Source organism: Neophocaena asiaeorientalis, unplaced genomic scaffold (assembly GCF_003031525.2).
Source record: "Neophocaena asiaeorientalis asiaeorientalis breed wild unplaced genomic scaffold, Neophocaena_asiaeorientalis_V1.1 scaffold477, whole genome shotgun sequence".
Lineage (NCBI taxonomy): Eukaryota > Metazoa > Chordata > Mammalia > Artiodactyla > Phocoenidae > Neophocaena > Neophocaena asiaeorientalis.
The window spans coordinates 770,259-797,249 of NW_020172630.1; the positions used below are offsets into that span (position 1 = coordinate 770,259).

At 36.5% G+C, this 26,991-nt stretch overlaps 1 protein-coding gene across 1 annotated transcript in view; it reads right to left on the reverse strand.

Annotated features, from left to right (window-relative positions):
• Nucleotides 1–8,228: 8,228 nt before the first annotated feature.
• Nucleotides 8,229–26,991, reverse strand: part of SPATA17 (spermatogenesis associated 17) — a 184,994-nt gene continuing 166,231 nt past the window's right edge. The window contains exons 10-11 of the mRNA XM_024739215.1: nt 12,223–12,305; nt 8,229–8,563 (exon numbers count right to left, since the gene is read on the reverse strand). Of these exons, the coding sequence (XP_024594983.1) occupies nt 12,225–12,305 (81 nt within the window). The 3' untranslated portion in view covers nt 8,229–8,563; nt 12,223–12,224. The remainder of the gene's footprint in view (nt 8,564–12,222; nt 12,306–26,991) is intronic.

Genomic DNA, 26,991 nt, shown 5'->3' on the forward strand with positions numbered 1-26,991 from the left:
TCTATTCAGCTCCTTTGCGCACTTTTAATCAGATTGATTTTTGCTATTGAGTTGTGTGAGTTCTTTGTATATCTTGGATATAAACTCCTTATCTGATATATGATTTGCAAATATTTTTTCCCATTATCTTTTCATTTGGTTGATGGTTTTATTTGCTGTGCAGAAACTTTTTTGCTGTAGTACACCTGTTTATGTTTGCTTTTGTTGCCTTTGCTTTTGGAGGCAGATCCAAAACTCATCATCATACTGACGAAAAGAAGCTTACTACCTATGTTTTCTTCTAGAAGTTTTATGGCTTCTGGTCTTACATTCAAGTCATTAGTCCATTTGAGTTAATTTTTGTGTACGATGTAAGATAGTAGTCTAGTTTCATTCTTTTGCATATGGTTGTCCAGTGGTCTCAACACAATTTATTGAAGAGATTATCCTTTCTTCATTGTATATTCTTGCCTTTTTTTTCATAAATTAATTGTTGAGCTTGGTTTGCAATTTGGGGGAGGATTTTGCATCTATGTTCATCCATGATATTGACCTCTAATTTTCTTTCTTTGTGCTGTGTTTGTCCGGTTTTGGTATCAGGATAATACTGGCTTCATAAAATGAATTTGAAAGCATTCCTTCTTCAATTATTTGGAAGATTTTGAGAAGGATAGGTATTAAATCTTCTTTGAGTGGTTGGTAGAATTCATCAGTGAAGCTGTCTGGTCTTGGACTTTTGTTTAAGGGGACATTTTTTGTTACTGATTCACTCTCCTAACTACTGTTCAGTCTATTCAGATTGTGTATTTTTCTTCGTGGTTCAGTCTTGGAAGATTGTACATTTCTAGGAATTTATTTATTTCTTCTAGGTTTTCCAATTTGTTGTCATTTTCATAGTAGTCTCTTATGATCTTTAGTATTTCTGTAGTGTCAGCTATAACTTCTCTTTAATTTCTGATTTTATTTTTTGAGCTCTCTTTTTTCTTACATATATATATATATATATATATATATATATATATATATATATATATATATATGTATATTTTAAGTTGATAGCAAGTTAAGTTTGAAAACATTCTAAAACTCTACATTTTTCCTCACCCCCAACATTTTGTCTTTGGTGTGACATTTTGTACCATTTTTGTGTCTGTATCTCTTTAGTAATTGTTATAGTTATTTTTACTACTTTTGTCTCTTAACCTTCATATTAGCTTTATAATTGATTAGTCCACTACCTTTACTACATATTTACCTTTACCAGTGAGATTTTTACTTTCTTATGTTTTCTTGCTACTAATTAGTGCCCCTGTTTTCAGCTTAACGAAGTCCTTTTAACACTTCTTCTAAGGCTGGCTTAGTGGTGGTGAACTCCTTTAATTTTTACTTGTCTGGAAAACTTTTAATCTCTCCTTCAATTCTGAATCATAGCTTTGGAAGTTTCTTGCTTTCAGCAATTTGAATATATCATGTCACTTTCTTCCGTCCTGCAAAGCTTCTGCAGAAAAATCTGTTGATGATCTTATGGGGGTTCCCTTGTACATAACAAGTTATTTTTCTCTTGCTGCTTTTAAAATTCTCTATTTTTAACTTCTGATATTTTGATTATAATGTGTCTTGCTGTGGGTCTCTTTGGGTTCATCTTATTTGAACTCTCTGGGCCTCCTGGATATGGATGTCTTTTCCTTGCAGGAAGCCTAGGGAAATTTTCAGCACTTATCTCTTCAAATAAGTTTTCTGCCTCATTTTCTCTCTCTTCTCCTTCTAGGACCCCTATAATGTGAAAGTTGTTCCACTTGATGTTGTCCCATAGGTCTCTTATCTTCACTTTTTAAAATTCTTTTTTCTTTTTGCTGCTTTATTAGTTAGTTCCATTGCCCTTCCTTCTAGGTCACTGATTCTTTATCTGTTCCATCTAGTCTGTTGTTGAATTTGTCTAGTATTTTTCAATTCAGTTATTCTGTTCTTTAGTCCTGTGACTTCCATTTGGTATTTTCTTTTCTATCCCTTTGTTGAAGTTCTGTGTTCATTCACTCTTTCCCTGCGATTGGTTAGCATCTTTATGACCATTACTTTGAACTCTCTATCAAGTAGATAACTCATCTCCATTTCATTAAGGTTTTTTCCCCCCTCCTTAGGTTTTATCTTGTTCATTTGTTTTTCATTGCATATATTCATTGTTTATGAAACATGTAATGGCTCAAGATGCTCTTTGAAAAAATTTACTTTGGCTTCTGGACAATGGTTAATGGAAGTGCCAATCACCTTAACCTATTGTGTGATTAAGTTGAAGACAGGTTTCCATCTTTGTGATAATGTTACGGACTAAATGTGCCTCCCACCCCCTTCAATTCATATGCTGAAGCCCTATTCCCCCTCCCAAATGTGACTGCATTTAGAGAAAGAACCTTTAAGGAGGTAATTAAGTTTAAATGAGGTCTTAAAGATGGGGCCCTAAACCAATAGGACTGGTGTTCTTATAAGAAGAGGAAGAGATCAGGAAGTACATGCACAGAGGAAAGGCCATGTAAGGATACAGCAAGAAAGCAGTCATCTGCAAGCCAGGAAAGGATGCCTTACCAGAAACCAACCATGCTGGCACTTTGATCTTGAACCTCCTGTCTCCAGTACTGTGAGAAGTTAAATTTCTGTTCTTGAAGCCACCCAATCTGTGGAATTCTCTTATGGCTACCTGAGCAAACTAATACAGATAATGTATTTTTTGCCTACTCTTGCACTAGGATAGCACTTCCAAGTTCCATCTGAAAATATGTTTACCAAGAGTCCTCATCCTTGGATGTTGTTTTCTCACATAATATGGAGACTATCAAAAGCTCTGCTTAGTGTCTCAGCTTTTAGACTGTTTTTCACAAATCACAAATGGCTCAAGAGAAAAAGGTCTTGAATGTTGGGTTCATTTCTTTTCACTCTTAATTCTCTTTGATCTTGATCATTCTCAAGCCCTGGCTTCCTACATAGCCCTGAACTCCAATTTATATCTTTCTAGCCCCAGGAGACTGTACAAGGTCAGACTGTACAAGGTCAACTTCACCTCTCAGTCTTTTAGCTGCCATTTTATACTTGGATTCTTGGTTTCTTGGTCCTGCGGTGTTTAAAAAATCAGAACTGCTCAAATAGGAGAAAGAGAAATATTATATGACATCACTTATATGTGGGATCTAAGAAAATACAACACACTAGTGAATATAACAAAAAAAGAGACAGATTCACAGATCTAGAAAACAAACTAATGGTTACCAACAGGGAGAGGGAAGAGGGGAGGGGCAATATAGGGGCAGAGGATTAAGAGGTACAAACTACTATACATGAAATAAATGCGCTACAAGGATATATTGTACAGCACAGGGAATATAGTCAATATTTTATAATAACTATAAATGGAGTATAATCTTTAAAAGTTGTGAATTGCTAGGCTGTACACCTGTAACATGTAATATTGTATATCAACCCTACTTCAATAAAAAAAAACTCCCTTCTTTAAGTTCAATTCAAATCAAACTATTTTAATCTTCTTTTGCTATTTGTCCAGTTAAGATTTTTAAAAATTTCCTTTGCATACGTCTTGATCATTTCTGTTTCTATGCTTTTGCTTATGTAATTTTCTTTGCCTGATAACCCTCTTGTTCATATTCTCAATTCAGTCAATTCAAGATCCTTATTACTATTAGGTCTTAACATTTGTCCCCTCCAAGAAAGTTTTCTTAACTATTCCCATCTCACTTTAATCCTATTTGCTTACCTTTTAAGCATGCAACAAACTTAAAAAAAAATTCTTATACTAAATAACTTTGTTTTGCTTTTAATTACTCTTCAGATTCTTCATGTCAACTGGACTCAACTCTTTAAGGGAAGTAATTTCATCTTCCATTTACTAAAGCATTTCTCTGGTCATATTACTTTTAATACAGTAATGCTCAAAGATGAAAGATTCTGTATTGAATCCTTGTTAAGCAAGGAATGAGTAAACTATCCAGGTTCCAAAAATCACAAAATGATCTTGTTGTACATATTCCTTCCTCCTAGTCAGTGATGTTATTAATTTACAATATTAAGTATGAATGAAGGACTACTTTTTAAAAACTATTTTTTTATGTTTCATTCAATTGGATTATTTTCACATGAAAAGAGGTATGAAAACTAATTTCTATTAGGTTGTTTGGAATTAAGTATGAATGCCTTGAAAATACACTAAATAGAACAGACTAATTTCCAGCTGGAAAACACGTTGACTATGGAACACTTCAAACCTACTAAATAATCATTATTAGATATCCTCACAGGAGCTTGGGCTTTACTTGCAATTCGTATGGTCTTACAATTCCCCCTACAAGGCAGCAAGGTAACTGTTCAGCTTAGCGGTAAACACACAGTGTACGCTTCCTCTCTATTTGAATCAGTGATTTATCCCTACCAGTATGTGCAATTTTGTCATTTCCTAAAATCAGGATTCTTTAATGTACTGACGTCACTTTGTGGCAAGGATTGTTTAATGCCACAGTGTGCAAATGAACTGCAACCCACATCACGAATAAGAAGCTGAGAACTATATGTTGAACTCATTGTACCGATAAGTGGCTGTATCTGTTCACACCGGAGGCAAGGTCATTTCCTCATTAAGGAGTTGAAGTAATTTACAAGTGGAAGAGTGTTTAGCACTATCCTACTGTGCTCTGTGAGGGAGCCTGCTGGGGACACTGAACCCCAAAAGGAGCAAAGTACAAACCACAGATCAAGTTGGGATTTCACTCCATTCTCACAGGAAAAAGTTTGAGATTATAAACTGGGAGAGCAAGTGTTTCGGCATTGTGGGCTCTTTCGCATCAAAAATCAGTCACGTTCTCAGTCCAAATTAATGTCATTGCTCTCATTTAGAGTCTTTCATTCAGAACGTTAAGTGAAGGAAGAGTTCATTTACTACAGAAGAGCTAGAAAGCTCATTGTTGAAGATGTAACACAAAGATGTGATGAGTTGTAGTTTTAGATGAACTTAAAGACAGGAGCTAACAGAGTTTAACTCATGGAATACAGACCAACCTAAACAACATTCTCCTGTGCTGTGCATTCATTAACTCACTCACTCATTTTGCAATACAATTTTATTCTGATTTTTTATGTAGTGGTTTATTATAAACTGGAACTTGGACCAAGTGACTTCTATTGATCCAGCAGTGCTACTGCTTTTCAGGCATCACTCTGATCTTACACAAGTTCTACAAAAAATTTTGTGATTTATTTTTTACTGTGCTTTCACTTTGTTCCTAAAAGGTTTTGAGCCGCTTTACACCAGAAAAGAAAATAAAATGGAAGAGAAAATCGGGGCAAAATTAAAAGAAGAGTTGGAGGAAAAAAGAAAATGAGACTGAAGACAAGATTAGCACATAAAATGGACACCATATAGCTGTGAGAGGCCGACCATGAATGTGAGGGACCAGAGTAAAAAGGGGATACAATTGGTAACAAAATTCACAATTTCCCTGAGATAAGAATGCAATATTGACTTCACAGTCACAAAAATGTATTACCACAAATAAGGATAACTACTAAAAAATTTACGGATAAAAAAGATTACTTCCCAGAAGAAACACTTTACCCAAGTAGCGATCATAACTTGATCTCAGGATCAGCCAACTTAGTGTATATCTAAAGTTATATCCAAAATCATCTATATCATAACTACAAAATAATGGGACTAGTTAGAAAATAACACTCCATAATGTGTGCATTCAAATGAGTGATGGTGTCTTTATAGGCACTTTCTTAGGAAGCTATCTATTATTTTATAGCTTCTATTTCTTGAAACATTTTTGGAACTTTCTTAACAACATTTATCCAACAGGTATTTTATTCGGTGCTTGGTGCTCTGCCTGATGTTAAATAGAGGGCATTTATCAAGAGAGACAGTATTTGCCCTCAAAGAAATTAGAGACCAGCAGAAAAGAAAGGCATTACCTGATTAACTACACGAAAGTCGATGAGTATTTTGATTTCAAAAGTACTGGAGGGTCCAGTTCTGAATACTCTCACGGTATATGCCTTTAAACATCCACAGTGCTCTTGATGTTTTAATGGTCAATATTCATACCGAATTAGCTCATATTGGGAATGTAGGAAAGAAATTGTATGTAAGTTGATGTAGTTAAGTAGTTTTCAAGAAGCAACAGACTGCTTTCCCCATTATATTCTCTACTAAGAGCCCTTATTTCATTCTTCTTTCTCCTCAATGCAAAGGCATTTTTGGCTCATCTGGATACCCTCTACAGTTATCAGGAACTTATGTGTGTGCCGGGGTGGGGGGAGGAGCAGGGAGTGTGGTGGTGAAAAACAAATACATTACACGGATTGGCTACAGAGCACCTGAGTCATGCACGACTTTGGGTAACAGTGAGAAAGATAAAACTGGCATTCTGAATCATGAAATACTTTGCAGTTCTCAAGAATATATCAAGAGCAGGAATTATTTTTCTTGGGTGTAGTGATATAACATGAGAGAGAGAGAAAGGGAGGAGAGAGAGGAAGGTAGGTCACTACATGTGAACCTTGCAGACTGGGGCAGGCCAATTCACAATTTTCTGTCACTCACAGTTTTGTTTCTGAATTTCCAGGACAGGTAACTTTGGAGCACTGAGACTATGCAATAGCTCATAATCTAATGCTGAAAGTTATTTTAAACGAATGAATTCCCAAAATATTGTGAGTCCTAGCAGCAGCATTAGAATAAGATTCCAGTCTCCTAAGATTATTATTAGAAAAGAACAGGAATTATTGATTCCCTTACTATAAAGTAATACATCCTATAAAAGAAGAAAAAAATAATCGGGGAAGAGTGAAACTAGGTTTAGTAGAGTTAGAACCCGTTATAACAAGAGGCCAAGCTATATACTCCCCACTCAGCAAAAACATCATCTTGGGTTTTGTTTTTGTTTTTCATCAGTTGTTTCCAGAGTAAATGAAGTTTGAGAGTTGAATTGTCCATTTTGTCATCTGGTATAGACGCAACGCATAACATTTCAAAGGACACTGATCTGCTCTAAATCTAGCTACTTCCACTCACCTCCTTACACTTTACAAGATAAATTCACAACTTTCTTCTGTTATTTTGTATAACATCCAATAATATTTTCCCATTCTACTTCTATTCTCCTATCCCCAAATGGCAGCAAATTCCTCCTTGCAATAAATGTTGTCTTTTTTTAAAAAAAAGTCTTTATTACTTATTTGAATTTTCTACAAACCTATACTTACTATAATTCCCAACATATTCACCAAATTGAATGAATGTTATTGAATGAATGCTCTAAATGAAGGTTAACGTTTTTTTAAAAAATAGCATTAAAGATGTTTTTAAAAATGAATCTTTTCATATAAAGCTTCACAGATCATAACCTCTCACATAATACCTCATTATACCAAAGCGTTTAAAAAATTCTAGCTTAGACTACCATAATGAGAAGGGCAAGGTTACAGACTGAATCACCGACTTGTCATGTAGCTTTGAAGTGGGCAATGTTCAGACTCTTTCTAATTCCAGTGATTGTCTTACAAGTTCATGCTAAGGTCAGAATTAACAAACACTCACCCAGCATCTTCAAAACACCTAATAGATTGTGAATTGTTGTTAAAGATTCAAAGGGCTAGGAGGCATACTCTAAAATTTCATAATCTAATCAGACGCTTGTTTTTCAATCATAAACCACTTACTAAGTGAATACAATGAGCTGGATAGACCCTGCAAGCAGATGACCTCTTTGCAGTAGAGACCTGCAAATGCCTTCTCCTTCTGAGGGTTGTCTATGTTTCTGCTGCCACACTCACCGGGGTCTGTGTCTCTGTGTCTCAAGTTCAACATCCTGAGGGGGTTCGAACTGGTCTGATGAGTCACTGTTTCCCTCAGAGCAGAGCTTTCATACCATACCACTTTACCCCATTCATTCTTCAAACCATTCATCACTCATTCTTCATGCTAGCTGCCCTTCACTTGGGCTCCCAACACTGGTGTGACTAGGATGATGGGGTCAGAATATGGCCACTTCAGTGGAACCATCTGTGGCACTTTTGGTCACCAGCGGCCGTGGCTGTGACAGACATTCTCAGAGGTAAAAGACCCACTGTTCATACACACACACACCATATTTATATATATATATATATTTTTTCATACTGTAATTAATTCATGAGTAGTCAGCTGTAAAATATTAGTTTATTGAATCATAATAAGTACAGTTTAAGTGTATTTTCTGTGGGATCCTCATTTGTATTTTCCTTTTAGAACTGTAGAGTTTTTAATGAACCAGGGATGGTTCCAGTTTCTTCTTTGGACAGAAGGGGGGCGGGGGAGGAGAGAGAGATAGAGAAGGGAGGAGGGAGAGAGAACGAGAGAGAGAGAGAGAGAGAGAGAGAGAGAGAGAGAGAGAAAGAGAGAGAATAGGAAATACTTCAAATGTTGAGAGACTTGTGGCAAGGTTGTTCAGCAGCCATCAAGGTAGAATCCAGGATTCCAGGCAGTGGGGTCTTCTATTCAACACACTTCACACCATAACCTCATTTTTACATTTTGTCTCATTTTCTAAAATCAAAACAGTAAAATGAAAGGAGAAAAAGAACCCAATAACATGAGTTCTCAAATTCTCTAAATATTCCTCACTTAGAGTTAAGCTCAGTTAAGAGTCTAGGATGCTACACCCCTGATTTGACTCATTTCTATCCCTGCTGGAATTACCCTTTTCTCTGATCTCTGTCTACACTGCTGCAGGTCCTGGTCAACAACATTGCTGGTGTGTGCCACCAGACACACAGAGTGTTCAGCCAGCCTGCCTCAGCCATAAGGGAACACAGCAGAATGTCTTCCTAGAGGCAAGTGGGTTGTTATATCATCTTTAGTCAAAGCATAAAGATACTAAAGATAGGGCTTCCCTGGTGGCGCAGTGGTTGAGAGTCCACCTGCCGATGCAGGGGCCACGGGTTCGTGCCCCGGTCCGGGCAGATCCCACATGCCGCGGAGTGGCTGGGCCCGTGAGCCATGGCCGCTGAGCCCGCGCGTCCGGAGCCTGTGCTCCGCAACGGCAGAGGCCACAACAGTGAGAAGCCGGCGTAATATTTTGCTTTCTGTTTTGTTTCTTGCCAATTCACTACGACTAAACTGAAAAGGGTTATAAATTCACATAGTGCCAAACTGAATAACAAGGTGTAGTAATTTTTCTTGTTGAATTAAAAATGTAACCCTAACAGGCACATATGTAGCTTCTATGCCTGATTATTACTCTCCCCTCATGTATCTTCCTTTTCCTTACACAGCGGCTGAGACCATATTTCCTCTGGAAAAAGACAATGGAATTTTACCCCTCTCCCAGTTCAGGTACTAACCAAACTTAATTTTCATTTTTTTTCTCGGCTACTTGAGTCATGCCTATGCCAAATTCCTATGAAAAGGGGAAGCAAGTACATTATTTTTCATGCATAACAAATAATTCCATTAAAACTAATCATATATGGCCTCAAAACTGAACCACTTTTTAGCAGAATGAGAGCCTGGGCCAAAGCCCATCTCAAAGAAGAATGTGAAAAAAGTGAGAAGCACATAATGCAAGAAAACTCACACTGATGTTGGACTAACCAATGATTTCATCTTATGGTGCTAATTTTTCTCCATTCTAATCTTTAAAGAGACTCTTCTGTCTGGAAAGATGAATGGAGCCAAAAAGATGGCAGTGCAAGCTGACGGGATATAGCATCCTCTGATTTAAACAAAGGTGCGTTTGGGAAACTATCAAAGGTTACAAAAGTGAGTAGTTATACAGAAAAATTAAAAAATTAAAAGGAATCATATTATCCTAGTCAGGGAGTAGATTTTAAAATATGTGTGTGTTTAAAATCTAATTCACTCTGTACAATTTCAGTGGCTGAAGTCTTAGTGCATTAATCAAAATGGGTAGGTGTGGGCTCTGCTTATCCTAAACTCAGACATGCTAAAGGAAAGAAAGATTAATCTGATAAAGCTATCACTATTTCTAATTGGACTGACGGGCAAGTGTAGTGTCGGTGTATGAGGCAATGTCGGGTGAATTATAGTGAAGTGATGAACTACCTTGAAGATGAAGCAATCAAATAGATAGCTCTAAAAATTACCGCGGCATCTTTATTAAACACTTTGGTGCAAGTGTTCCTGTCTTGGCCTTCTTTACAAAGAGCAGAAGTACTGTGCTGTATTTGGTGAAATTAAATCTTAATGGGAGAGCATCAGCTAAGGCTGCTACCCTTCACTTACCAAAATTAAATGCTAGATATTAATTTCCTTTCTAAGAGGAGGAGATGACATTCTGATAATACTTTCAATTCACAAAATAGTTAAACATCCAAGAGAAGAGTTAGCAAACAGTTTTTAAAAATGTCTCTCACATATTTGTATCTGTGCATTGTGCACTCTTTTTAATTAAAAGTAACGTAAAACATTTGTTACTCATCCTTGTCTTTCTTATAAATAATTTAGCAAGTCATTATTTTGTCTTCAGAAAAAAAGATAATTGTCTCTGAATTATTATGATTGAATTGAATAAAGTCAAGATGTTTTTAGAAAAAATGATAATTGTCTCTGAATTATTATTATTGAATTGAATAAAGTCAAGATGTTTTTGTAATTGGTAGAGAAGAGCAAGTAGTTCCTATTGTTTAACAAATCTGCTTTTGTCTGATTAGATAAAAATTTCAAAAAGTGAGACCATAAAGAAATATCTCCCCAAAATGTACCCCTAATCTCACTATCAAGAGATAACTACCAGTAACATTTTTGCCTTATATGAATGTATACATACATATGTAATACATAAAGACATACAAGTGTGTTTTTTATACATACATATACATTATATATATGTGTGTACACACACACACATACACACACGCACATATATACATGTTTTTTAATGGAATCAGACTACATAGTTTCCTTTGAATCCAGCTTTCTTTTCTTAGAAATATATTGGAGGCATTTTTTCAAATTAATAATAAAGATCTATGTTAACATTTTTAATGTTTTCATAGTATTGCATTTCATGTGTCTTAGCATTTATTTAACTTAACATATACTAATGAGTATTCAAGTTGTTTTCAACCTTTGGCCATTATAAACAGGATGTATCTTTGAATTAAAATCTGAAATCATACACAAATAGGAAAATTTTTATTTAGACTACTTCATGCTGTGAGTCACAAATACTAGATAAATGCTCCAATGGGTAATGGTACTTATTTTATAAACCTTTGAAACTGTAATTCCACTCAGCATTATATGTATGTTTCTCCATTAACTCAGAGTATTTCATATTTCCCCTCATATATTCCTTTGAAGGAGTTAAAAGGTGGTCATTTCTATCTACATTTAACATACTGATTTCCAGTTGGAGCATCCAAAGTTATAAATGTGGGAGACGCAATACTAACTAAATCTAAGGAACATAGTTGCTTGCATCTACTTTGTGTTCTTTCCAATGGACCAGAGCTTTCCCCTGGTTCTTGGTGTGGGAGGAGCCCTGGGGAATTAACTAGCCTGATTTCTCATTCCTGCCTCTTTTCCTTCAACTGTAGTGATCTTTTCTGTCTTCATCCAATATCTCCTTTAAATTTCGCTGATGTCAGAATACCTCCTATTAGTCTCCCTTTGATTGTAATCACTTCTCTAAAACACCTTAGCAACTAAATACAGCATTCATTGAGAGTTTATTTTGTGATCCTGAATTTTATGTGGGTATCTCTGTTCTTCTCTAGTCTGTAAACTTTGGTCATCAGAGACCCAAGATGCTATTTATTTGGAATCCACTAAAGGCACCTTGTACGTTAAGTAACACACATATTGAATATAGTATTTTAAACTATACTGTGTCTATACAGTAATGAGAAATATTTTAGCTTTTGGACACCATCAATACTTTCTCATTATATTATGTAAAGCTATTTATTTACTGTATTAATTAATTTAAAGAGAAAGGGTACTTCAGGTAGTTTTCAGTTCGACTTTGAGTTCATTTTGGAGAAGAGATATGAAACACAAAATCCATGATCTTTGAATGTTGAAAACCATTAGAGTAGAACGAAAGAAATATATGGAGTTGTATTACCTATAAATATTATTATAGCATGTTTTTTTAAATGCTTGATAGTTAAATTGATCTCATTTGATTTTTTGTTATTTACTGTAGCATTTTTGAAGTACCTTTTAGCAAAAATGCATACCTTTATACAATTTGTCCAGCTTTTGAATACAATTTTCCGTACTTTGAGAAGAGATCAAATGATGGCAATACAGTTTGGAAATCCTAGGAGGAAAAAGATCAACAATTACCAAAGAGGTCATGCTGATTTCTTATGTTATTTTTGTTATAATTTAAATTATATTAAATTGCTAGATGGATATCATTTAACTGCACTTCAAATTTCCCATCATGCCCTCAAATAAAACAAAATTAGCAGGTAAGCTTTATCAGTTGAAAGTCAGATATATGGACACTTTCTTAAACACATAGTTTTTATGAGCTGTGGATGGCCGCCTGGAGAAGCTCTGAGCAACACAATGACATAGCCACCTGTCTTCACAGAGCTCACAATCTACATGTTTCTCCTTGATCTTGATGATGGTGTATTTGGCTCCTTTTCTGACATGATTTTTCTTCTACATTTCCCCTCATTGAATCGTCTCTAGCAACAGCTCTGCTTACTGAACACTCTGCCTCTCAGTCTTTATACTTAGAGATGCCTTCACCTAGACGGCTTTGTCTCCAGTTATTCCCATGGTTCATTCCTTCCCTTCATCACATCCCTGTTCAAAGAGATCCTCCCTTACTACCTGCACATAAAATAGTACCCCTGAAACTTTCTATCATTTTAAACGGCTCTATTTTCTTCATAGCAATTACCATTCTTTGATACTATATATTTTGTGTCCCACATGAGATGGTAAGCTTCATACAGGTAGGTACCTTGTTTTGTGCAAAATAATATTTGTTGACTAAATGAATGAAAAAGGAAAGGTGTTATACCCAAATAATTATAATAGAAGGCCACCTGTGGTAAGTATCACAGAAGTGATTCAAACAAATGCTGAAGAAGTTCAGAGGAAGAGAGGACAAATCATTTACTGTTGAGTAACCAAAGAAGCAGCATTTGATTGAGGATAGAAAGAATGCTTTTCATGCATGTGAAACAGGCAGAGTCATTAGAGAGGTAAAGTACTAAATCGACAGTGGATACTGTAAATAAATGGTCAGACTACATAAAAGTATATGTTTCTCCTTTGTAAAGCAGGCTTATCCTCAATGGAAATGATTTTGGACAATTTTATTTTTCTTAAGAAAACCTTGGAAGGAAAGACCTCTGCCCAGGGTCAACCTCTTTAGAAGGTTCCTACCTTACAAACACACAGAAAATAAATGTATTAAAGAACATGCAGGAACCTCTGTCACTAGGGATCTGGCTCTCCACTCCAGTACAACAGAGCCCCAACCCTAAATATCTGCTTTTATGAGTAAGTCCAGGGCTTAATAATAAGCCTATTCAGGCCCCAGGGAAAAGTCCCACATCTGTTGCTTTGTGTTTATGAAACAAAAGTGACAAAGCCCAAGTGACATGAAGGACAAGAGGTTGTAACAGACACTGCTTTCGAGTACACAAAGAATTTGTGCGACAAAAATGCTTAGTTAAAAGACAAATTAATTAATTCGAATAAAATCCTTCCTTTTGGATAGCATGAATGCAACAGAACTTTATATAATGAAGTATTATTTTCTTGTGGTGCTGAAATCCATATTCTGGCTTTCTTTTTATTTGAAATTGTGATTCTAGGGGTACTCAGGAATCAACATAGTGTTTGCAAGAGTGGCGCATGACATATCGGGAATATTTTGCAATAGTAAGTAATTCATATTACTCTTAAACTTGAATGTATGAAGTTAGGCGTATCTGAGAAGCATGATAGTGATTTTTTAATGTCGGCACTTGATGAACCCTGAAGATTAGAACTATGGATGGTTTATGTTTTATAAATATATAACAATAATCTAGGTTTCAAAAAAGTAAATGAAAAGGTTTGTTTTGTGCAAATGATCTTAAACTTTTGATATTTTTAACTACTTTTTTAATTTTACTATAATAAATCATTTTGGATATTTAAAAAAATTTATTTCTAATTTTTTCTTCCTTTAAAAAAATGAAGTATAGTTGATTTGCAATATTATATTAGTTTCAGGTGTACAGCATAGTGATTCAGTATTTTTACAGACTATACTCCATTAAAAGTTATTATAAGATAATGGATATAATTCCCTGTGCTATACAATAGATCCTTGTTGTTTATCTATTTTATACATAGTGGTTAGTAACTCTTAGTCCCATACCCCTAATTTGCCCCTCCCTTCTTCCCTCTCCCCTTTGGTAACCAGTAGTTTGTTTTCTATATCTGTAAGTCTGTTTCTGTTTTGCATATACATTTGTTTGTATTATTTTTAGATTCTGCATATAAATGATACAATGTAGCATTTGCCTTTCTGTGCCTGATACACGTTAGAAATTCAGCTCTACATGAAATGAGGAACATTAGAGAAGAAATAAATGAAGGTAAAGATCTTAATTGATCTTACAGATAACAGTCTTGTTCAAAATAATAATAACAACAATATAATCCGTGATTATAGCTTATGGATAAGGTAAATAAATGACAGCAATATTATAAGGGATGGAAGGGAGGAATTGGGAATAATCTGTTATAAGATAGTTGAACTACCCATGAAACAATATACTGTTATTTGAAAGTGGACTTGGATTAGTCAAAAAACACAAACAGATTAAAAGTAAAGGCATGGAGAAAGATATACTTATCTAACATTAAGCAAAAGAAAGTTAGAGTAGCTACATTAATTTCAGATAAAACAGACTTCAGAGTAAGGAAAATAATCTGGAAAAAAGATGGGCATTACATGATAAAGGGGTCAATTCTCAAAGAAGACACAACTGTCCTTAATGTGTATGTACCTAACAACAGAGCACCAAAACACATGAAGTAAAAACTACTAGAACTGCAAGGAGAGGTAGACAAATTCACTCTTGTAATTGGAGGCTTCAATACCCCTTTGTAAGTAACTGATAGATCTGGCAGGCAGAATGTCAGTAAGGATACAATTGAACTGAACAGCACTATCACGCAAATGGATCTAATTGACATTTATAGACTACTTCATCCAACAATAACCACACACGCTTCTCAAGCTCACATGGAATATGCACCAAGATAGGTCACATTCTGAGCCATAAAGTATACATTAACAACTTCAAAAGAGTAGACATCATACAAAGTATGTGTTTAGACCACAATGGAATTAAAACTAAAAAGTAATAACAAAAAGATAGTTTAAAATTCCTGAAATATTTGGAGATTAAACAATACCCTACTAAATAATACAGAGTCAAAGAAGAAGCATCAAGAAAAAAATTTTTTTCAACTAAATGAAAACTAAAATGCAACTTGGCAAAATTTGTGGGATGCAGCAAAAGCAGTGCCTACAGGGAAATTTATAGCATTGAATGCATATAGTAGAAAAGAAGAAAGATCTACAATCACTAATCTAAGCTTCCACTTTAGGTAACTAGAGAAAGAGCAGATTAAATCCAAAATATGCCAAAGAAAATAAAATCAGAGTAGAAATTGAAAACAGGAAATCAATAGAAAAAAAAATCAACAAAACCAAAAGCGGTTTCTTTGAAAAGATCAATAAAATTGATAAACACCTAACCAGACTAAGAAAAAAGAAAGAAGATACACATTACAAATATCAGAAATGAAAGATGGACCATCACTACTGATCCCATGGACATTAAAAGGATAATAAAGGAATTTTTTGAACAACTCTGTTCATAAATTTGATAACTTAGGTGAAATGGACTAATTTCTTGGAAGTCACAATCTATCAAAACTCAAACAAGGAGAAATAATCTAAATACGCCTATAACTATTTTAAAAATTGAATAAATAATTAGTAACCTTCCAAAACAGGCCCAGATGATTTCACTGGTGAATTATACCAAAAAAGGAAGAAATGATACCAATTCTGTATAATTTATTCCAGAAAACAGATGTACAGGAAGCACTTCCTGACTCATTCTTTTCATCGTCTATAAAATGAAGAAATCTTACAGGGTTGGTGTGAGGATTAAACAGGATAAAACATCTTAGCACTAGCTTTTTCCTCCATCTTTCCTTCAAGGGTAAAAATCTATTCATAGTCTATCCAACATGTGCTTTTAAAAGTTAAATTAAATTCCATTGACACATATGAGAGACTGATTATGGTGCAATAATGTAGTGAAACAGGACTGAAAGGATCTTGATTGTATCCTCCATCAGTAAAAATATTTTAAGCACCCTCAATATATTTTTGGTTATCTGCTTGAAATTCTATATGTGTAACACTGTGATAGTAAAATATAATGTTAAATGATATACAAATGAGGTAAAAATAAATAGAAATTATAATATTTTCTTCCCTCATTCCTTTGGATCTTCTTGTGTACTTAGTTTTGGGCTCCTCTAATATAATGAATGAAGCAACAATTAATTCTGTGTCATACTTTAACCTGTGCATTCCACTAACATTTGAGCATCTACAGTGTGTCAGCACTAGGCTAGATAGCTTCCCAACTATCTAGGTAACCAAAACTTAGCTGTGTCTTCCCAGGATCCCTCACAGGCTAGTGGAAGAGTCAGAAAATAGGCATTTATAGTTGTGTAGATAAGCAAGGATTGACTCTTCAAGTACCTATACTCTACATCCCCTGACAGAAAATCTTTCACAAATCCTTTATCACTCTTATTTTATTTAAAAGCCCACTTTCTTACTTGGCCCTAGTCAACCAATAACTGTTACCTCTGGTATAGGAAGAGGTGAACACACCATTAAGACAGCTTTGGTTTTGGAAAAAATCTGATGCTGGTTCTCATTTGTTTATAATATTCCTTGGCCAACATGTTATGGGAAAAAACAGGCCACCATGTTATGGGAAGATATTTATGAGCTCAAGAAAACCACCTGCACGATACTTGTACATTGTCACTTTTGAAATGGGGGTGGGGGTGGGGGACAGCTTTCCTGAAAAATAACCTCATCAAGAAAAAACACTGGGGATGTAATTCTAAATGCTGCCATAGCCCTTGCGTGCCAGAGCAGACAGCTTTTGCTATTAGCTTTTGACCAGCCAAACACAAATAATCCACTGCCAAAATGAGCTCCTTGGGACAATTTAGGACTCTTTGGAAGTGAATGGCTCTTTGAGCTGGAATGCAGCCCAGGTCCATTTTCAAACCCAAGTCAAAACGACAAAGAGCAAATTTCCTGGGCCACTCACCCCCTAAGTGTAGGATTACTTTAGGTTGGCAGCTGCACTGTTTAACTAGTTATTTAAGGCTTTTCATCAGATACTCATGACCAGCTTCAATGTTGGTAAGCAGGACGGAGCTGATACACTATAGTGGACAAATCCTCCAAGATTAGAATGACAAGATGGAAATGAAAGGTTATGCACATATTGTTCAGCTTAAAATGTTTTTTATATATTCAGCTCTAAGCTGATTAAATACAGGAAAATATTTCCTGAATGAGACCATAGTTAAGTCTGGCTAGGGCTTGGGATTTTCCATAATCTATAAACAACAGTTCATAGACAGTTTTAAAAGATCACCTGGCATTATTCCTGCATGATCCAACTTTGCTTTCATTGCATATAGAAAATTCTGTGATGGCAAGATCATCTCCATTGTTTCGACAACAGAACATACATGCAATGGCTAAGAGCTGTAGGAGTTTTTCTCTTCTTTCTGTTCACTATGAGTTTTCAGGAAAACATTCTAAAGCATTCTCTATTATTTGTGTTCTTCTCAATTCCCTAGATTTAGGATTTACTACGTATTTTTTCAATTAAACTATTTGTATATGTTTCTGAAGAAACAACTTTTAGCTGACATTGAGTTGACAATGCAGTGTCAGTCTGAACCTAGAAAGGAAACCAAGTTCATTTGTATATTAAATTATGTCACAGTCTCACTGAGGGTATTTGCACGGGTGGTTTGAAAACTTTATGATTTCTATTCTGAGGCAGGATGGCTTTGCAGCCAAGCTGACTGGGTGCTTGCTTCCTCTTTGAAAGACAGAGAGGAGAGAGACCTTCAAGATGGCAGAGGAATAAGAAGTGGAGATCACCTTACTCCCCACAGATACATCAGAAATACATCTACAGGTGGAACAACTCCTACAGAACACCTACTGAATGCTGGCAGAAGACCTCAGACTTCCCAAAAGGCAAGAAAATCCCCACGTACCTGGGTAGGGCAAAAGAAAAAAGAAAAAACAGAGACAAAAGAATAGGGACAGGATCTGCAGCTCTGGGAGGGAGCCGTGAAGGAGGGAAAGTTTCCACACACTAGGAAGCCCCTTCACTGGCGGAGATGGGGGGTGGTGGGGGGGAAGCTTCAGAAGGCTTCAGAGGTCAGATCTGAGGGAGAGGACTGGGGTTGGCTGTGTGAACACAGATTGAAGGGGCTAGTGCACCACAGCTGGCTCGGAGGGAGTCCAGGAAAGAGTCTGGACCTGCTTAATAGGCAAGAGACCATTGTTTCTGGGGCGCGAGGAGAGGGGATTCAGAGCACCACCTAAACGAGCTCCAGAGACGGGTGTGAGCCGCGGCTCTCAGTGTGGACACCAGAGACGGGCATGAAGTGCTAAGGCTGCTGCCGCAGCCACCAAGAAGCCTATGTGCAAGCACAGGTCACTATCCACACCTCCCCTCCTGAGAGGCTGTGCAGCCTGCCACTGCCAGGGTCCTGTGATCCAGGGACAACTCCCCTTGGAGAACACACGGTGCGTCTCAGGCTGTTGCAAGGTCATGCTGGCCTCTGGTGCTGCAGGCTCACCCTGCATTCCGTCCCCCTCCGTCCCCGTGGCCTGAGTGAGCCAGAACCCCCTAATCAGCTGCTACTTTAACCCCGTCCTGTCTGAGAGAAGAACAGATGCCCTCAGAAGACCTACATGCAGAGGTGGGGCCAAATCCAAAGCTGAACCCCAGGAGCTGTGCGAACAAAGAAGAGAAAGGGAAATCTCTCCCAGCAGCCTCAGGGGCAGCAGATTAAATCCCCACAATCAACTTGATGTACCCTGCATCTGTGGAATACCTAAATAGACAATGAATCATCCCAAAACTGAGGTGGTGGACTTTGGGAGCAACTGTAGCCTTGGGGTTTGCTGTCTGCAACTGACTGGTTTCTGATTTTTATGTTTATCTTAGTATAGTTTTTAGTGCTTGTTATCATTGGTGGATTTGTTTTTGGTTGCTCTCTTCTCTTTCTTTTTTTATTATTTTAAAAATATTTTTATTTTAATAATTAAGAACATTTTTTGCTTTAATGACTTTATTTTATTATTATTTGTTCTTTCTTTCTTTCTTTTCTCCCTTTTCTTCTGAGCCATGTGGCTGACAGGGTCTTGGTGCTCCAGTTGGGTGTCAGGCCTGAGCCTCTGAAGTGGGAGAGCCGAGTTCAGGACATTGGACCACCAGAGACCTCGTGGCCTCAAGTAATATCAATCAGCGAGAGCTCTACCAGAGATGTCTGTCTCAATGCTAAGACCCAGCTCCACTCAATGACCAGCAAGCTCCAGGGCTAGACACCCCAGGCCAAACAACTAGCATGACAGGAACACAACCCCACCCATTAGCAGAGAGGCTGCTTAAAATCATAGTAAATTCACAGACACCCAAAAACACACTACAGGACGCAGTCCTGCCCACCAGAAAGACATGATCCAGCTTCATCCACCAGAACACAGGCACCAGTCTCCTCTACCAGAAAGCCTACAAAACCCACTGAGCAAACCTTAGCCATTGGGGGCTGATACCAAAAACAACAGGAATTATGAACCTGCAGCCTGCAAAAATGAGGCCCCAAACACAGTAAGTAAAGCAAAATGATAAAAAAGAGAAATACACAGCAGATGAAGGAGCAAAGTAAAACCCACCAGACCAGAGAAATGAAGAAGAAATAGGCAGTCTACCTGAAAAATAATACAGAGTAATGATAGTAAACATGACCCCAAATCTTGGAAATAGAATGGAGAACATACAAGAAACATTTAAAAAGGACCTAGAAGAAATAAAGAGAAAACAAACAATGATGAACAACACAATAAATGAAATTAAAAATTCTCTAGAAGGAATCAGTAGAAGAATAACTGAGGCAGAAGAACGGATAAGTAACCTGGAAGATAAAATAGTGGAAATAACTACCACAAAGGATTATAAAGAAAAAAGGATGAAATGAATTGAGGACAGTCTCAGAGACCTCTGGGACAACATTAAACGCACCAACATTCGAATTATAGGGGGTCCCAGAAAAGAAGAGAAAAAGAAAGGGACTGAGAAAACATTTGAAGAGATTATAGTTGAAAACTTCCCTAATATGGGCAAGGAAATAGTCAATCAAGCCCAGGACGTGCCTAGAGTCCCATACAGGATAAATCCAAGGAGAAACACACCAAGACACATATTAATCAAACTATCAAAAATTAAATACAAAGAAAAAATATTAAAGGCAGCAAGGGAAAAGCAACAAATAATATACAAGGGAATCCCCATAAGGTTAATAGCTGATCTGTCAGCAGAAACTCTGCAAGCAAGAAGGGATGGCAGGACATATATAAAGTGATGAAAGGGAAGAACCTACAACCAAGATTACTCTACCTAGTAAGGACCTCATTCAGATTTGAAGGAGAAATTAAAACCTTTACAGACAAGTAAAAGCTAAGAGAATTCAGCACCACCAAACCAGCTCTACAACAAATGCTAAAGGAACTTCTCTAGGCAGGAAACACAAGAAAAGGAAAAGACCTACAATAACAAACCCAAAACAATCAAGAAAATGGTAATAGGAACATACATATCAATAACTACCTTCAATGTACATGAATTAAATGCTCCAACCAAAAGACATAGACTGACTGAATGGATACAAAAACAAGACCCGTAAATATGCTGTCTACAAGAGACCCACTTCAGACCTAGGGACACATACAGACTGCAAGTGAGACAAGGGAAAAAGATATTGCATGCAAATGGAAATTAAAAAAAGCTGGAGTAGCAATTCTCATATCAGAACAAATAGACTTTAAAATAAAGACTATTACAAGAGACAAAGGACACTACATAATGATCAAGGGATCAACCAAGAAGAAGATATAACAACTGTAAATATTTATGCACCCAACATAGGAGCACCTAAATACATAAGGCAAATGCTAATAGCCATAAAAGGGGAAATTGACAGTAACACAATAATAGTAGGGGACTTTAACACTCCACTTTCACCAATGGACAGATCATCCAAAATGAAAATAAGGAAACACATGCTTTAAATGAGACATTAAACAATTGATATTTATAGGGCATTCCATCCAAAAGCAACAGAATACACTCTCTTCTCAAGTGCTCATGGAACATTCTCCAAGATAGATGATATCTCGGGTCACAAAGCAAACATTGGTAAATTTAAGAAAACTGAAATCGTATCAAGTATGTTTTCCAACCACAACTCTATGAGACTAGACATCAATTACAGGGAAAAAACTGTAAAAATTACAAACACGTGGAGGCTAAACAGTATGCTACTAAATAACCAAGAGATCACTGAAGAAATAAAAGAGGAAATCAAAAAGTACCACGAAATAAATGACAATGAAAAGACAATGACCCAAAACCTATGGGAGGCAGCAAAAGCAGTTCTAAGAGGGAAGTTCATAGCAATACAATCCTACCTCAAGAAAAAAGAAACACCTCAAATAAACAACCTAACCTTACACATAAAGCAAATAGAGAAAGCAGAACAAAAAAACCCCAAAGTTAGCAAAAGGAAAGAAATCCTAAAGATCAGATCAGAAATAAATGAAAAAGAAAAAAAGGAAATGATAGCAAAGATCAATAAAACTAAAAGCTGGTTCTTTGAGAAGATAAGTCAAATTGATAAAACATTAGCCAGACTCATAACAAAAAAAAAAAGGGAGCAGGCTCAAATCAACATAATTAGAAATGAAAAAGGAGAAGTAATAACTGACACTGCAAAAATTCAAAGGATCATGAGAGATTACTACCAGCTACTATATGCCAATAAAATGGACAACCTGGAAGAAATGGACAAATTCTTAAAAAAGCACACCTTCTGAGATGGAACAAGGAAGAAATAGAAAATATGAACAGACCAATCACAAGCACTGAAATTGAACCTGTGATTAAAAATCTTCCAACAAACAAAAGCCCAGGACCAGATGGCTTCACAGGCAAATTCTATCAAACATTTAGAGAAGAGCTAACACCCATCCTTCTCAAACTCTTCCAAAATATAGCAGAGGGAGGAAAACTCTCAAACTCAGTCTACGAGACCACCATCAGCCTGATAACAAAACCTGACAAGGATGTCACAAAAAAAGAAAACTAAAGGCCAATGTCACTGATGAACATAGATACAAAAATCCTCAATAAAAGACTAGAGAACAGAATCCAACAGCACATTAAAAGGATCATACACCATGATCAAGTGGGGTTTATCCCAGGAATGCAAGGACTCTTCAATATACGTAAATCAATCAGTGTCAAAAACCATATAAATAAATTGAAGGATAAAAACCATATGATAATCTCTATAGATGGAGAAAAAGCTTTTGAAAAATTCAACACTCATTTATGATAAAAACTCTCCAGAAAGTAGCATAGAGGGAACTTACCTCAACGTAATAAAGGGCATATATGATAAATCCACAGCCAATATCTTTCTCAGTGGTGAAAAAGTGAAAGCATTTCCTCTAAGATCAGGAACAAGACTAGGTTGCCCACTCTCACCACTATTCAACATAGTTTTGGAAGTTTTAGCTACAGCAAGCAGAGACTGAGGTATCACCTTACACCAGTCAGAATGGCCATCAAAAAATCTATAAACAGTAAATGCTGGGGAGGGTGTGGAGAAAAGGGAACCCTCTTGCACTGTTGGTGGGAATGTACATTGATACAGCCACTATGGGGAACAGTATGGAGGTTCCTTAAAAAACTAAAAATAGAATTACCATATGACCCAGCTATCCCACTACTGGGCATATATCCTGAGAAAACCATCATTCAAAACAGTCATGTACCACAGTGTTCATTGCAGCTCTATTTACAATAGCCAGGACATGGAAGCAACCTAAGTTGCTCAGATGAATGGATAAAGAAGATGTGGCACATATATACAGTGGAATATTACTCAGCCATAAAAAGAAACGAAATTGAGTTATCTGTAGTGAGGTAGATGGACCTAGAGTCTGTTATACAAAATGAAGTAAGTCAGAAAGAGAAAAACAAATACCGTATGCTAACACATATATACGGAATCTAAAAAAAAAATGGTTCTGAAGAACCTAGGGGCAGGACAGGAATAAAGTCACAGACGTAGAGAATGGACGTGAGGACATGGGGAGGGGAATGTGTAAGCTGGGACGAAGTGAGAGTGGCATGGACATACATACACTACCAAATATACAATAGATAGCTCGTGGGAAGAAGCTGCATAGCACAGGGAGATCAGGTCAGATCTTTGTGACTACCTAGAGGGGTAGGATAAGGAGGGTGGGAGGGAGACGTAAGAGGGAGAGGTTATGGGGATACATGTATACGTACAGCTGATTCACTTTGTTACACAGAAGAAACTAACACAGCATTGTAAAGCAATTATACTCCAATAAATAAGTTAAAAAAAAAGTACCAAGAGGAAAAAAAAAGAGATAAAATGATATAAAAATAATGACACCCTACTCACAGGTTTGGTAAAAGGATTATATGAGTTCATACTTAAGCAATTAAAACAGTGTCTGGTATATAGCAAGTAGTTAGTGTCAGCTATTTTCAAATAAGAAACTTCAAAAACCCTTTACTTAAAAAAAAATAGTTGTGGATAAATAATCCTAAATAGTTGCTTATTCAAAGGTCATTTATATTTGAGTTCAGTATACATATTCCTATTTTTAGGTAGGTACATCTAAATTCAAAAGTTTTATATTTGAGTTACTATTAATTCTTTTTCCATTTTTATATATCTTTCTTTTTCTTAATAGTTTTTTTTTTTTTTTTTTTTTTTTTTTTTTCAGTAACAGCAGCCATGGCCCACGGGCCCAGCTGCTCCACGGCATGTGGGATCCTCCCGGACCGGGGCACGAACCCGCGTCCCCTGCATTGGCAGGCGGACTCCCAACCACTGCGCCACCAGGGAAGCCCTCTTAATAGTTTTATCTTTTTCTTAGTTTGTGCTCCTCTTCCACTTTTATAGTCTTGATTATAAATGCACAAGTGGGAAATGGCAGGCCAACATGTAAACTGAAGGATGAATAATGGGGTTTCTTGTTTGACCAGTCCATTGTGTTATGGTGTATATGGATTATGGCCATAGTAAAAGAAATACAAAGATATATAATAAGTAATAAACCTAGATGCAGAAATATAGATGTACATATAAAATGTGGCCTTAACTGTTTAATTTTAACTAAAAACAATAGGAACGTTATCTAAATAGAAGTCACTGAAATGGAACATCCAACAAGAGACAAATGTAGTTAAAATCATCTGTAGACTGTGAGTTGGTTTGATAACAAAGCTAACGATACCAGGGTAAGAGGTTCCAGTAACGTGACTTTCACATACAACGGCAACCCATTTTAAGTAGAGGGAACTGGCATTAAAGGGAAAGTTTGGTCTAGTACTTGGTTAGTGTACTGGAGAATATGCTGCAAAAATGTTCCAAGATAACATCAGAATGGCTGAAGGAGAACCACTTAAGTGGGGAATACAACTGAAGCCAGAATCGTGACATTCTTAAATACTATGAGTTTCTTGTAAGAAAGAAACTGAGTGCCTCTAAGTAAATAAGTATTCTAAGGAAACTCTCAAGAGGGGGGATAACTGCTCAAAGACAGGACACATTGTATCTTGAGTTTAGCCTGGTAAAAAGTAAGCGCTACAAAAGTATCATTTGTCTGAAGGAATGACTGAAGAATGAATAAACAGACTTGGCCCTGGGGAAACCATAAACCTGTTCAAATTTTGAGCCTTCTGGAATAGCACATCCTTACTCTCTCCTTCGACCCCATCACTCTAGAAACCAAAAGGAGATGGCAGCCGTATGGCCTGGACTCCACCATCACGAGGGTCCTCTCAAAGTCCACTCCACACTCTGAGAACTTTCCTTTTCCAACTGGTAGACGTTATGCCCAGGTACCTCTGTAAATTAAGTAACTTGAGTCTAAGTGTATTTGGAGGAGAAATAGAGAAATCAGGAGAGGGGGGAGAGAATATAGTAGAGAAAGGTTAAGTAACATATTTATGTATGAGGTCTATGAGGAATGGAAGGGCTCAGTAAATCTTGATTGAATAGAAATATGTCTTCTTGCTGTGACCCCATTTTTCAAGGATGGTAATACCTAGATTCATCAGTAAATAGGCTATAAAGGATGTGTTCAATGATGTCTTCTTTATAAGAACACTGTTACCATCTATCTACATTATTCAGATTCCTTATTTGCAAATTCACCTACTGAATAAAATTTATTTGTAACTCCAAAATGCCTACTCACAGCGCTTTCAGTCATTCATAGATACAAGCAGAGAGGTGAAGATTTGAGTCACCCAGCACCCACACTCCCAGCCAAAGCCTGTCTTCTCATTTCAGCTCTCACACTATAAACAGGTGTCCTTTCGTGTTTATTTAGTGTCACCTTTTTCACATTTTTTTGGTGATTTCTCTTTTTAAAGTAGACCCCAAGCATACTGCTGAAGTGCCACCTAGCATTCCTAAGCACAAGAAGGTTACTGTGTGCCTTAAGGAGAAAATATGTTTATTAGATAAGCTTCATTCAAGCATAAGTTATAGTGTTACTGGCCAGGAGTTCAATGTTAATGAATCAACAGTATATATTAAATCAGGAGTCTTTCAACAGAAATACACATGAAACAATGTTATGTATTGACTGGGTGACAAAAATGTTGACCAGAGGCTCTGAGGAACCTAACCCTGCACTTCCCTTAGGAGCAATGGCTCAGTATTTGTTGATTCTGTGTTTGTAGTGACTTCATAGAACATAACTATGGCAAGTACAAGAATAGACTAACTCTTCAGTACAGCCAAGCTCCATCATGACATACTTACTGCTGCATGTACTTACATATTCTACCAGAATATTACAAATAGCATGCCTCGTAGAACACAAGTAACACTGAACAAACAAATGAATGAATGAGAACATGAATAAAAATATGACCTAATGGATTCAAAATATTGTTTACTATCCTTATGGGGTGGGTTGTAAATAACTATCCATGAACATTAACCGTATATAGATTATAATCTGAAATTTTAGTTTTATAAGAAATGGTTTTCATTTCAGTATAATTTCTCTGAGATTAAACATAAGATAAAATTATAAATGAAGCTTTAGGGGAGGGTGGGACGAATTGGGAGATTAGGATAGACATATATACACTACCATGCATGAAATAGATAGCTAGTGGGAACATGCTATAAAGCACAGGAAGCTCAGCTTGGTGCTCTGTGATGACCTAGATGGGTGGGATGGGGGGTGGGTTGGGAGGGAGGTCCAGGAGGGAGAGGATATATGTATACATAGAGCTGATTCACTTCATTGTACCGCAGAAACTAACACAACATTGTAAAGCAATTATACTCCAATTAAAAAATAATTATCAACTGAAAAAAAAATTATATGATATTCAAATATCAGTGTCCATAAATAAAGATTTATCATAGCATAAATATATATCCACACACACACATAAATGAAGCTTTAATAAACAGAATTCAAATAGCCCTCTACTAAACTTAGATTGTCATATTATCACCAGGCATTATCATGTTTGCTTAATTTCTTTCAAAAAGAATTG